Source organism: Leptodactylus fuscus, chromosome 5 (genome assembly GCF_031893055.1).
Source record: "Leptodactylus fuscus isolate aLepFus1 chromosome 5, aLepFus1.hap2, whole genome shotgun sequence".
NCBI lineage: Eukaryota > Metazoa > Chordata > Amphibia > Anura > Leptodactylidae > Leptodactylus > Leptodactylus fuscus.
Window position 1 is genome coordinate 120,127,124 of NC_134269.1, and position 14,412 is coordinate 120,141,535.

At 39.6% G+C, this 14,412-nt stretch overlaps 1 protein-coding gene across 7 annotated transcripts in view; it reads left to right on the top strand.

The window, feature by feature from the left end:
- Positions 1-11,368, top strand: part of KIF21A (kinesin family member 21A) — a 77,150-nt gene extending 65,782 nt beyond the window's left edge. For 3 of the 7 annotated variants that reach the window (XM_075274140.1, XM_075274145.1, XM_075274141.1), the window contains 8 exons: positions 3,391-3,429; positions 4,341-4,477; positions 4,992-5,172; positions 7,327-7,491; positions 8,724-8,841; positions 9,468-9,638; positions 9,720-9,919; positions 10,148-11,368. In XM_075274140.1, the coding sequence (XP_075130241.1) occupies positions 3,391-3,429; positions 4,341-4,477; positions 4,992-5,172; positions 7,327-7,491; positions 8,724-8,841; positions 9,468-9,638; positions 9,720-9,919; positions 10,148-10,241 (1,105 nt within the window). In that variant the 3' untranslated portion in view covers positions 10,242-11,368. Of the gene's footprint in view, positions 1-3,390; positions 3,430-4,340; positions 4,478-4,991; positions 5,173-7,326; positions 7,492-8,723; positions 8,842-9,467; positions 9,639-9,719; positions 9,920-10,147 lie in introns of those variants that run through there. The other 4 variants (XM_075274144.1, XM_075274146.1, XM_075274143.1 and 1 more) reach the window with 3 other exon arrangements.
- The last annotated feature ends 3,044 nt before the right edge of the window (positions 11,369-14,412 follow it).

The window sequence follows — 14,412 nt, forward strand, 5'->3', positions numbered from 1 at the left end:
GTCTTTACAAGACTTTTAAAGGAAGTCTGTGTTTGCTTGGGATAACTGCCACTGCTGATCAGCTCCATTACTTAAGTGACATCTTCCATTTTGTCTGCGGTTATGTGGTGCAGAGATCAAAAGCCCCAGCACAGGAAGACACGCCCCTAAAGCCCTTTTCACCTAATTTGCATAAGACTAAAGCTCAGATTTTTGTGAAAATGGATCCGCAATGCAGAAAAAGGAAGACAACCCCTGGAGAGTTGTAGAAGCCGCCCTACACTGTCATTAAACTCACTGTCCATAACAAATATACCAGATGCCCAAAAACCACCACATCACAGACTGGAATAGACTATCCAGGGGAGTATCCTAATAATTTATAAAACTTAACTTTTATTAGATATATTAAAAGAGCTTGATGTATAAAAAAAATTTTTGCCCATAGGCATATGAGTGACATACCACCGCAGTTCACTGTCAGTATACTCAGAGACAGCTACCTATTAGCAGCAAGAATCTCTTAAAGGCATACACACAGGACACTGTCCCTTACAGTAAGCGGCCGCTGATATCCTATGTGGACCTGCCGGAGGTCAGTGTATATCACCGTCCTTCTCTCATCAATAAGCAGCTCTGTTCTGTTGCGTCTTTAGCTGAGCCCCTGATGAATCAATGTTTCATGAAACGCGTAGGGATGATTTAAGTAAGGGATGTGTTTGCTGTGGTCTGAAAGGGCTATTATCAGAGCACTAGTGGCAGTTTCCGCTTCCAGTACTCCTCTGTTGGCGTGGCATTAGGCCAGTAACCTCTGAGGACCTGGTAGTTGGGGTTGCCTTGTCAACTTAGTCTCTGAGAGTTATATCTATAACCCGTCAACAGCAACACACCATTCTTCTTGTAAGGGAGTCAGGGCTTACTGTAAGGGACAGTGTCCTGTGTGTATCCCTTTAAGAGATACTTGCTGCTAATAGGTAGCTGTCTCTGAGTATACTGACCGTGAACTGCAGTGGTATGTCACTCATATATGCCTGTGGGCAAAAATTTTTTTTATACATCAAGCTCTTATAATATATCTAATAAAAGTTACGTTTTATAAATTATTTGGATACTCCCCTGGATAGTCTATTCCAGTCTGTGATGTCCTACACTGTCATTAGTTTCATACTAATTTTGCTGCTGACAAACTCCCTTTAATAAATGAAGTATAATTTACACTGAATCTTTCCCCACAAATCTATATATTAATCTAATCTAATCTACTCCTCCTGTTCTTTGATATGCTGCCTACAGATTGCACTTCATTATCCTGGTGACCGCTTCCATTTCTCATGGTGTTATTACACTTCTGAAAAGTAACTCCGTTGTAACATTCATCCCGTCTATGTCTCCATTATTCAGGTTTTTTTTTACCATTTCTATTTTTGCTTTAATTTTAAGTGTATTAAGTGTGCGTGTAGCTATATTTTAGGTATTTGATACAATGCATTTTTTAGAAGAGGTGTTGGTAATACACTGGAGCCTGCTGGACTGTTTATCTATCATTCTACTTCTCCATGTATCTAGGAGATCACGGTCTGGTGGAAATTTCTTACATCCTCTCCATTAACCGAGCAGCTTATCAGCTGCAGACAGCTGTACACATTGGACAGTCGATTTATCCTTCCACTACCTTATGTATCCCAGAAAACTCCACGTTTAGCCCTAAAAATGCTAAATAATAAAACAGGACCGCATGTGGTGATGCAGTAGTTTCAGTAGGAAATAGCAATACAATTGTATTTTTTGCATAGTCTTATTAAAGGGGTTGTCTAAGTTATTGAATAATGGGCCAAGCTGGGAATTGCTTTCTATATAACAACGAAAGAATCAACACTTACCAGTTTTCTCCTCCACCACTTCCAATGCTGTACACATGTTCTCACTTTTGCTGATGTGATATGATCTTAGATGTAGCAATCACTTGCCCGTATACTTCAGCCATTTACTGATGTCAAGTGTATAAGGCACAGGACTGGGTGTAGTAGTGGTATGGCTATCTACAATACTGGCAAGGTGTAGAGGGAGAAAGCTTTTTTGATTTGTTTTTGTTTAATTTCTTTTTTTTTTTTTGTACTGGATTCCTTTTTTTTTTCTTGTATATTTAATTTTTTTTGCCCTTTAATTCTTTTTTTTTTTTTTTTTTTTTTCTTCTCCTGATTCTAGTCCTCCATTCCGATTTACCATGTGAACCTCTCATTTAGTTTTCAATCCCACATGAGCTTCTTTGTGCACTGGAAGTCAGTCACCTGCTATGTATTTTTATGAGACTTTAGCTAGGTTCGTGCTTGCACTGGGTTCTCGGTTGTTCATGTCTGTCAGGTGACCCGAGCAATAGAGAACCAGCAATTGACACCCACGGAGCCCATTGACTATAATGGGGCCTACATGGTATCTATCGGGTGTCTGCCATTTTCATACTGGCGGAGAAAAAAGTCCTATGCCAGAGACTTCACCACAGATATGAACTTATAATGAAAGTGGCTTACAAGCCTAATGTAAACACTAACTAAACATTTTGACAACTAATCATACTGATATTTTTCCTTTCTTTACAATGTAAAGAAGGCATTTCCAATTAAATGAAATGGGAAAACCACTTCTTATTATATTCTATGCTTAGATATGATGGCTTGGGGTTACATGCTCATAGCACAAAGCTGCACTACTTTTCAGTTGTCAGGTTCAGTGTTATTATGGACACCGTTTGTATGGTAAAATCACCAAATACAACAAGGTCCGCTGGACATATACATAGAAATTCCCATTATTCAAGCCAGTAGATAGTGATGCAAATGGGTGTTTGAGAAAGGTGACATCACCAAACCGGAATCAGGCTTTTTGCAATCATATCTCAGCATAATCTAATCCGAAAAGAACTTTACAAAGAGTTCTCTTTCACCCGGTAACTGTTGACTTCACTTTTTAACACACGGTAACACTGTAGGCATTCTATTATTGGCATGCCCTCAAATAACACTGAAGAATATTGCAAATCTGCTTTTCCCCTTTTTTTTTTATGTATTTTATTTTTGATTTGATTTTAATTTTTGGATCAATTCAGAGGCATACACAAGACTACTGTTGGTATCATTTTTAATTCCTGGGGATACCATCTCTGAATTACAAAGAGTTTGTTCATTTTAACAGTAGCGTTTGCATTTTTGCATCATTTCAGGTAATCCTAGTAGGAATGAAATGATGCATACTTGTATTGGAACTACTGTATATGTGCCATTTGACGCTAAAGCACATCATTGTATTTCATGTGGTTCTGGGGCTTGTTTCTGTATCTCCTATCACTGGAGCAGACTTTATCCTTCTGATATCTGTATTCTTTCCCCTTGCACTCTCTACTACTGTTCTTTGTAGGTCTGATGAAAGTGATTCCTCTCTGTCCGAGGTACACAGGTACAAATTTCCTTGTACACTTTTCTTGTTGCAAGTAATGCTACTTTTATTTCCTGCATGAATACTTTTTTTTTGTTCCCATTCTGCACTTACAACTATATCTTGTTCCCTGCATATGGTATGTGCCTATCGTAATGCAAGTTATTTATTTAAGATTTGCTATGATTTTGCTTGCTTATTTTGACACACTTTTTTTTAGGTGTATGTGAAGATAATGTGTAGCTAAAAAGTGGTAAAAATATTGTTGTCTCTATATATGAAAGCTATAGTAAGCCACCGTTACATACTGAGGTTTTCTGAAAGTACCATAATGCCTGTTAGATTTCCATTGTGCAATACAAAAATGTAACATAATGGAAACCTGACAAACAATTGTAAGTCATTTGTATCCATCAGAATTCTGGAACCTATTCAAAGTTGTCATGGCTCTCAGTAATTGTATTAATGTGAACAGAGCCTTAAGGCATTATTAGAAAATAATAATCCACCTGATAGCCAGCTTTGGTCTGGTATTCTTCATTGGATTCTTATTCCATATTTCATACATTAGGGAAGTAGGGGTAACAGTGGAGGTAACTGCGGGTACAGTTTCAAAATGGACAGACACTTTTTATATGCATGTATCTTAAACGCTAATTTACATGCGAATACTTATGTAGAGTGCATTACTTATTTTTAACTTTTGCTTCTTTGCTTTATTTACACCAAACATGAATGATAACTGAGAGCATGATCAAGAATTCTTATAAACCTCATATGTATAATCACTATAATGCTTTTTTGTGCACGCTCGCATACAAACCTGTTGATCTTAAGTTATTGTAATTATTGCATGTGCTGGATATGGACTACCAGAACTGTAGTTACTTTGAATGAGTAGCATTAACACAAATGTCTTTTCTTTTCTCCAGGGGGGTAATTAACCCATTTCCTACTTGCAGAGGCAGCAAATCATCCCTCATACAGTGTATCCATATAGCTGAAGGGCACAACAAGGCTGTGCTTTGTGTAGATGCTACTGATGATCTTCTGTTCACTGGCTCTAAAGGTCAGCCACATTATTGCTTCTTGTAAAAATACAAGCTGACAGCTAATATTCAGTGACTTTCTAGTCTGTGTAACTTGTCATTGCCCTGATATGTCTTTTTCCCATATTTTAAGAATGAATGGTTACCGTCAGTCTCTAGACATCTGTTCTGTAGTTTTTTTTAATCCTAAATGCTAGTTTATTTTGAAAGCCTGTGAGGTCACTATACTGGCCTGTGTAAAGACCGGTCCAACCTCCTAGTAGCCCTATTGCCACAAATAACTGCTAGTTATGAATAAATTGAGCTGTCCCTGCCGCAGTAAGCAGTATTTGATGGACGGCCATGTATCCAAATTCACCCATTAAATGGCAAAGCGGGATTTATTAGCAACAGTACAATATGTGCTGTCATAAGACATTTACTCTTGGCACCAAGTTTGTTTCTGAAACCGATTGGATTCATAGCTATACTTTGTGTTGGTCTTATGTAACTTATGCTAATGGCATAATTTAACTTTTTTAATCTCTTTTGCAGATCGTACTTGTAAAGTATGGAATCTTGTCACTGGACAGGAAATTATGTCTCTAGGAGGTCATCCAAATAATGTGGTGTCTGTGAAGTATTGTAACTACTCCAGTCTGGTGTTTACTGTGTCAACATCTTACATTAAGGTGTGGGACATCAGAGACTCTGCAAAATGTATACGCACACTTACGTAAGTGTTTCATTATTTTCTGTATACTGGGCAGTAATTTTCTTTCCCAAAACTTTGCTTTAAACATAAATATATGTCCCCCAAAAATCCCTAAATATAGAAAATAACTACACTCAATACCATCAAATGGTACCATGCTTCAGGCCCACTGTGGAAGGAAGTTTTACATCCATTACCACGAGCGAGCGCTGTGCGTCTTTGGCCGAATCCTGTGAGGAGGTTGGTCTGCTACTTCTTTGTAACGAATGTAGTCTTAGAGATAGGAGTGGGAGATTCTGATTAGAAAGGATATAAGTCTTAGATCACTGGCAGAACAGAGAGCACAAGTAGATTGGTTGAGATGAGCTGAAGGAGGAGATGTAGGGAGGCGCTGCAATGAGGAAAGCTTTTACATGAGCTTGGTGAGTTTAAATTATGTTCTTAAGTGCACAGGCCAGGTAGTGCACTCACTGGCACAAACTTTAGGCAGCAGTGTAGCATTTAGACTGAAAGATATGCAGGGGACCCCATTTTAAGGTGTTAAGATGTTTCAGTAGGACATATTACCACGTACCCTTTCAGTTATTTAGCATCATGGAAGAGTAATATAGAAAAAAATTATTTAAATACATAGGAATATCAAGGAAGTCCTAAATGAGTGAATTTGTTCTACATAACCATGTATCAGAGAGCAAATGAACATAATACAGTCCTCCTTATAACCTCTATCCAGAATAATACTAAGACAAATCTGCAGTCTGGCCTTCATAACCATAAATAGAAAAGAATCCTGAGAAAAACAGTGTTAATGTAACTTGCCTTAGGTGTATAAGGGGTGACTAGGTATACAGTTTAGGTTTCGGGGTCAGGTCATACTCTTGAGCTATTGAACGTACAAACATAAATGATTGACAAGTACACATCTTTTTTTATTAACATAAGCTTAAGGGAAAAACTGCATGATAAAATGAAGCAGGAAGTTATAAATGTAAGACGTGAAAAGCAAAACAGGTAAAAAACCACTAAAAAACATAAGTCACAAAAATATTTCAAGACCATGCATTCTGTTCGTTGTCTATGGGTTTAATGTAGATAACATGTGCCATACTGGGCTAGATTCAGCAGTACCATAGGCAGTACAAGGATTGTTAAGTGTGCACACATAACCACTAGTGCATTCAGACAGGTAAGATGAACCCTCATTCTTGTGAACGGTGGGTCTTCTAGAAGTTGATGATCTGGTGATCATACTGTGAAACGGTGATAAATGTGGTTTGTATATATTATTTCCTCTTCCATGACTGTCATAGGAGAGTGTTCAGCAAATAGTAAAATGTTTCTAATGAGAATCAGAATAAGGTAATCTCAGTTTCCACCACACCTCCACAACCGCACCGACAGGAGGATTTCCACTCTCCTATGGAAAGGAAGCAATAAGTAGCCATGTATTTAAAAGGTCTAGTTAACAGTGCAGCATAGCTTAATGGCCTGGGGCATTACTATCAGGAGGGGTGGCATATATTAATCGCCTGGGTAATGAGGGAAAGCACACAGAGCAGCACCCCTCCTGATAGTGCCGCCTCACGTCGGTTCATTAGAGGTGCGGCCCTGAGAGTGATCCGATTTTTTTTTTTGTTTTGCTTTTTTTCAATTCCCTACAATCCCTTTAAGATTCCTAGATATTTGACTACCTGCAGCATCTTACGCTGGGTTCACACCAGCATCTGGACTCAGGTTTCCGTCTTCTGCATGCAGAAGACCAAAACCTATCATGCTGAGTCCGGCCTTGAGCGCTGGTGAGTGTTTTATGCTCTCCGCGGCGAAGCAGTTTTTTTTTTAAACCAGACACAGAGTACTGCATGTCCGACTGTGTCTGGTTAAAAAAACGGTTTCGCCGCGGAGAGCATAAAACACAGGCGCTCACGGCCAGACACTTTTCAAACCCATTCAAGTGAATGGGCTTGAAACATTCCGGCAGGTTTCAGTCTCCTGCCCTGTTTTGTGCAGGAAACGGAAACCTGCATAACGGACTCTCGGGCGCAGATGTGAACAAGCCCTTAGTAAATCACTTTAACATTTAATTTTTAATGCATATCAACCATTACCTAATTGAAGAACATGGTACACAGATGAGTGGACAGTTCTCTAATGTGTGAAATATATTTCTGTTATAAGATCTTCTGGTCAGGTAATGGCTTGGGATTCCTGTGCAGGAAGTCAGAACCGGACAGTGGCCATACCTCCTGGTGAGAACCAAATCAATCAAATTGCACTGAACCCTACAGGCACCTTCCTATATGCAGCTGCCGGAAACGCAGTGAGAATGTGGGATCTCAAAAGGTTAGTTTCATGTACTTGAAATAAGCATTTTCTAAATATGTTGAAAAAGCAATAAAATGAGCATGGTTAGGTTCACATCTGCATTGGAGTCAATTCACTGCCTAAAATTGGCAAAAAGGACTTTTTTCTCCACCGGTTTTATAGTCTTTAGGATTTCACAGGTAACCGTTTTTTAAGTAGACAAGGTCCTCATGTGGACCCAAACTCTAGTGTGAACATAGCGTAAATTGGGTATTTTGCTTTATTTAGCATAGTAAATCATGAGAATTTATATTCAGATATACAGTACAAAAAGGATAAGTTACTGGGGGGGGGGTTCCTCAAAATGTTATTAATTTTTAAACTAGCTTCTGGATTCTTAGTTCAATGAATGTTTTGGCTTTTTAGTTTATTGTCACGCAACAGAATTAGGTTTCCATGCCCAAACAACTAAATCAAGCCTATATTACCAACCAGAATGTTACTCATTGGATGAAGTAGTGTACAGCACTGTGCCACTCTCAAATCTGGTTTTGATGAATGCCAGGAGGATGTTGCCTGCCTGACTGCATTGTGCCAAACAAAGTTCGTTGGTGGAGTAATAATGCTATGGGATTGCTTTTCAGGGGTTGGCCTAAGTCTCTTGATTCCAATGAAGGGAAGTCTTAATACTTCACCATACCAAAACATTTGGTATGGTAAAGTGTTTCATGATCCAACTTTGTGTGACCAGCTTGGGGAAGACCAATTTCCACTTTGCTCCAGTGCACAAAGCAAGACTAGAAAGGCATGGTTGTGCGAGTTTATTGTTGAAGAACTTGACTGGCCTGCACAAAGCACTGACTTCAACCCCATTGAACACCTTTGGGTTGAAATATATAGGAAATTGTGAGCCAGCCTCCCTCATACATCAGTGTCTGACCCCGCTTGTGTTCTTCTGGATGAATGAGCCACAGCAACATTCCTAAATCTTGTAGAAGGCTTTCCCATGGAAAGGGTGGAATCTGTTTGCTGCAAAGGGAGACCAACTCCATAAAAATGCCTACTAACTTAGAATGAGATATTATAAAACATCCTCCAATGGGTGTAATGTGTATATATTAATAGTGGGGCAAATTATAAAAACAGTTTTTGTTGTTTTGTTGCATGGTGTAGGAATATGGAATAAAATTGTATACTAGATTTTTTATTTTTTTGCATTTTAGCGTGACTTCAAAGATGTAATCAGTAACTATATTTTTTTCAACTTACAGGTTTCAGTCTACGGGGAAATTAACTGGACATCTTGGACCTGTCATGTGTCTTACAGTAGACCAGGTTGCCAGTGGCCAAGATCTAATTATTACAGGTTCAAAGGATCATTACATTAAGGTAGGAATGACATTCTTGGGATAATAGTAAATGGTTTAATTATAAAATAAGTGAAAGCTTTAGAACAGAAGCATATAAAATGTTGCCATTGTTAAAATTTTTGACAAAATATTCTGTCCTGGCAACGGACCATATATCATGTAGTACCCGAACGCTAAGTAGGCAAAAACATAAGTGTTCAGTGGGACTTGTTCCTATTTTCATGAGGACAGTGCTGTGCTCAGTGGCTGTCTAGTATTGCAGGTGGTTGTAGTCTTATAACTTTTGAAAGGCCATATATGTTATTTTTTTGATAAACCACACACTATATAATAAGACCTAATGAGAGGCCAACTAGGCCAATACTCCTGACGGATGACACTGTATAGTAATAAAGTGACATTTGTTGGCCATGAGACCCCATTGATAAAAAATGGGATTTATATTCTGCCTGTTACCATTTACCATAGTGAGAAAAAAAAAAAAAAATCAGGGAGGGTTTTTGTGGTATTCCCCCCCCCCCCCTGGAATATTTTTGCAAAAATAGAAAGTCTAACGCTGTGTATATGCTGTATAAAACTCACACTTTTGTTCATTTCTTGGCATAGGAGTACCTCTGCTATGCTAAAATTTTTGCTTTTCTTTAGATGTTTGATATTACAGAGGGAGCCTTGGGTGTTGTTAGCCCTACGCGTTGCTTTGAACCACCTCATTATGATGGCATTGAAGCGCTCATTATCAGTGGAGATTACCTTTTCAGTGGCTCGAGAGACAATGGTATAAAGAAATGGGACCTCTCTCGTAAAGACCTTCTTCACGTAGGCCTATATTTATTCTTTGGCGTATTAGCTACTCGCACATAAAAATCTTTGTTAATTATATTGTTTCTTTTTCTGCAGCAAGTTCCAAATGCTCACAAAGATTGGGTATGTGCTCTTGGGATAGTGCCCAGCCGGCCCATTGTTTTGAGCGGCTGTCGAGGAGGCATACTGAAGCTATGGAATGTAGACACGTTCATACCAATTGGAGAGGTCAAGGGACATGATAGTCCTATAAATGCAATCTGCACCAACTCTACTCATATTTTTACAGCATCAGAGTAAGTATTGTTTTCTTTTAATTGTGCATATAAATGTCCTTATTTTTAGCGTGACTTCAAGTCAGCGTTGTTTTGGGTACTGCTACAAGTCATGGGCAGTTACTCTACAACATTCTACCAAACCCTTCAAACTATAACCTCAATGGTGAAGAAGCAAACTTCTTAAAGGGAATTTATGTATTTGCATAAAATAATAAAATTTAATAATATTTTTTTTTTTTTTTGTAGTGATCAAACTGTGAGGATTTGGAAGGCTAATGGTACTTATGACGGTCAGACATCAGATGCCGGGGACACAAGTGAAGATGTAGCAAGCAATTGAACTGGAAACATATAGTCTTAAGAGAATACTGTGACAGTCTGTTTACCGTTGAGACTCTTTTGGGCATTTAATATAGTGTAGTACACATACTGGACCTGAATAACTGGAAATTCTGTTCTGAACTGTTATTTTACTGTATTCTAAATCCTGCTAGCGTCACATAACATGCTCATGAAGAAATTCTTGTTGTGTAGTTGAATGAATGTTGGTTGTATGTGTTTTAGCTTTGAGTACAAATGGTACATACTCCTATTTGTGTACTGCAAAATGTTCCCACTATATTAATGTGCAGTGATCATATATACTAAATAAGCATACAGTATTTACTTGAAGTACTCTTGTAGTGTCCACCCTCACATACACTGTGTGCCTGTAGACAAATACAAAACTGCCGAAACCAGAGACTGTTTGTTTTGGTACCGTGTTAGCCAGTGACGGGAAACTTATGGCTCTTCTGGCCATGCTGATGGTCTTCATGAGAGATGGCCAGAAGTAGTCTCTTTGACGTATAGCTTTGGTGTTAAATATGCTACACACGACCAAAGTTTTGCTTTTCTGCCCATTCCTGTGCTCAGGACTATCTGTGCAGTAAAATATCTGAAACATTACACATCTGTCTTCACTAAGTAGTAACCTTTGTGTGGCTGCAAAGCAATTGTTTGTTACATGTGTCCTACTGTTAAAACCTACATATGCTATAAATTATTTTTTGTTTCTTTTAATACTTTTTATTTTCACAGCTGCATAATTTTGCTTCTAATTTAAATGCTGCTATATGTGTTTTACTTGCGGTTTCTCATTGAGAGTTTGAGTTAGAGCCTTGGTTGTGTTAGAGAACTGTACATAATTTGGTTGTAAAAAGATTTGCAGCTCCTGCTTCGATTTTTAAATGCTGTGTGAATCTTTGGAAAATATTCTTTTGCTTTTTTTTTTTCTTAATCTTATTTTGTAAATTTGACAAATGCAAATTTAATATAGTTGATAGAAATATTTGTGCATATTGAGTTTGTAGATTGAAGTAACTTGTGAACTTCAGTTAAGCTAATGCATGAATAAACACATGCGCAAATATTTCTGTTCTCTCATTGCTTCTGTTTTATATGCTTTCCTGGATTAACTGGAGAATCTTTTTTCCTTGTATACAGCCCATTTTCTGCAATGCTATTTATTAATACAATTGCTATCTGGTGTGAACATATTCTGCAATAAAATTATCCAAGGTCAGTTACATAATATATGGGGGAAAAATATATAATGAAAATGTGCCAGAATTGTGGAGGTACTTGTGCCAAAAACTGGTATACATTCTTTACATGTTGTATAAGCTGCAAAAAAGAGGATGAGGCCTAAAGTGCAATAACATGCACTGAAGTTTTGGAACATGTATTGTGGCAAACTAAGTCGACTAATAAATGGTGTAAAGTTAGACTAGACAGTCTAAAAGTGTACCAGAAATCGCATTAGACACTACAATAATTTGTCTGTTTATACTGCCTAAAACTTGGATAGCATCAGTGTATCTACTGTCAGAATGTTTTAGATTTCAACAGAAAGCCATGGGAATAACATATAAATTCTTTATAATCTATCCATATTCCAAATCTTGCATGCAATAATGCCCATTTCCATTACGTCCACCATGACGGCTACACAAGGAGGTTGACCTCTGACCCTCTGTAGGGACAGGAAATGAGAAACTCGTTAAATACACCACTCCCACCGCCATACACCAGTGTTTCCTGTCCCTACACAGGGTCGGGATGAGAAGCTCTCCTCCGTCTGGGGGATAGGTAAAGACTTACCACCGTCCGGCCCTCGGTCGTAGTCAAAGGCGCCTGCCTCCCTGGGCCATTAAGGACACGGGGGTATCGCTCCGGCCTGCCCCCGGGTGGAAAACTCCCCCTTCCAGCGGTCCGGAAGGGCTAATGCAGGGGGTAGAGTGGATGCCGACTCACAGGGGAGGAACAGCCGGCGTGAGAAGTCAGGCGTTCCAGGATGTGATGCGCCGGCAGGAAGTGAGGTCTTCACAAGCGGGAGCTTCAAAAGACCAGGAAGGGTGTGGACTAGGCGGCATTTCTGTGAGGTATGTGTGTATCACTGTTGCTCCAGTATGTCGCTCCCTGAGACTCCCAGATCCCCTGGCCGCTTCTATTCCATCTGGTGTTGTGAGTACTAGCAGCGGTTGTCTTACCTTAGTTATAATATGAGCAGAATGTAAATCTGGGTTTCCTTTCTCCATTATAGGGGGAGACTGAAGATTCTCAGAGGGGCAAGGGTTTATCTAAAAGACCCAGGAGATGCCCTCTTTGTAGGAAAGAGTTGGCTGACTCCTATGCTAAGGCCCTATGCTCAGGTTGTACGGCAAAAATCCTGAGGGAGGAAAAGCCGACATTGTTGGAGGACTTACGTTCTTTAATTAAAAGGGAAGTTCAGTCCTCCATTGCTAGCTTCTTGCCCCAGTCAGGTTCGGAACCTCCCAAGAAAAAGCCCAAGGTTCAGGCAATGATTTCCTCAGACTCAGATGATGAAGCCTTGGGTTCATACTCGGAGTCCTTGGGAGGGGATTTCACAGCTGCTGATCAGAAGGATGACAGCGGGGAAAAATATTTGTTTGATTCAGAAAACATGGATGAATTATTGACTGCTTTATATAAAACCATGGATATTGAAGAAGTTGTGAAACCTAGAACAATTCAGGATGATATGTTTGGGGGCTTGAAGTCTAAGAGAAAACGGGTGTTCCCTGTTATTGAGGCTCTGAAGGAGCTAATCAGGGATGAATGGCTAGAGCCAGAAAGGAAAGTTCTGGTCTCTAGAGAATTTAGAAACCGCCTTATGTTTCAGCCAGAAGAGTTAAAGATCTGGGATAACATCCCTAAAGTGGATATCCAAGTAGCTAAAGTAGTTAGGAAGACTGACCTTCCATTTGAGGATTCAGCCCAATTAAAGGATCCAGTGGACCGTAAGGCTGATGGTTTTTTATTAGAAATTGGGAAACGGCTATGCTAAGTCTAAAATCTAATATAGCTGCCACATCAGTGGCTAGAACGCTTTTTATCTGGCTCTCACAATTGGAATCTCATCTGAGGGAAAAAAACCCCCAGAGAAGACATTATTCAGGCAATCCCCTTGTTAAAGTCAGCTACAGGGTTTCTAGCAGATTCCTCGGCTGAATGTATTAGGTTCGCAGCAAAAGAGGGGGCTTTGGCTACGGTGGGCCGCAGGGCTCTATGGCTTAAGTATTGGTCTGGGGAGTCTACATCCAAAGCCAAATTATGTAGTTTGCCTTTCTCAGGGGAATTTGTGTTCGGTCCAGAACTAGACACGATTCTTGAAAAAGCAGCTGACAAAAAGAAAGGGTTTCCTGAACTAAAGCAGGTCAAAAAGCCCTATTCCTTTTGCCCTCAAAAATCCCAAAAGGATAGTTATAAGGGGAAAGGGAAAGGGGGTAGATGGAGCTACCCTAAAGTAGGTAAGGGCAAAGGATATCTCTTTAACCCAAAATCCTCTCCCTCCAGTAGACCTGGGGGGAAGTTATGACGCCAGGGTAGGGGGGAGACTAATGAGGTTCTTACCGGAATGGGAAAAGATAACCTCAAATCCCTGGGTTTTACAGGTCATAAAGTCAGGGTACAAGATAGACTGTGTCGATTCCTCCCCCCAGATTTCTGGTCTCCATACAGCCCTCAAGATTTTTACAACAGCAGATTCAAATAAAAGTAGCGAACCTTCTAGAACTGGGTGTGATAACACCAGTACCGGTTCCCCAAAGAGGGAGGGGGCATTATTGAAACCAGACAGTTTGTTCAGACTGATCATAAATCTGAAATACTTGAACAGGTGGGTCCGGTATCGCCACTTCAAAATGGAAACAATCAGGTCAGCCACCCCCTTGATTGTAAAGGACACTTTGATGTGTACCTTGGATCTCAAGGACGCATATTATCATATTCCCATAGCAGTAGAGTCTCAGAAGTATCTGAGGTTTGCAGTTCAGGCCCAGTCTGGGGAGATCCTCCATTATCAGTTTGTAGCCCTACCCTTTGGGATATTTTCCGCCCCGAGGGTGTTCACAAAGGTGATGGTGGAAGTAGCTTCCTCTCTAAGACAACAAGACTGCCTGATCGTCCCATATCTGGACGACCTTCTGATAGTAGCAGAGTCATCCAGG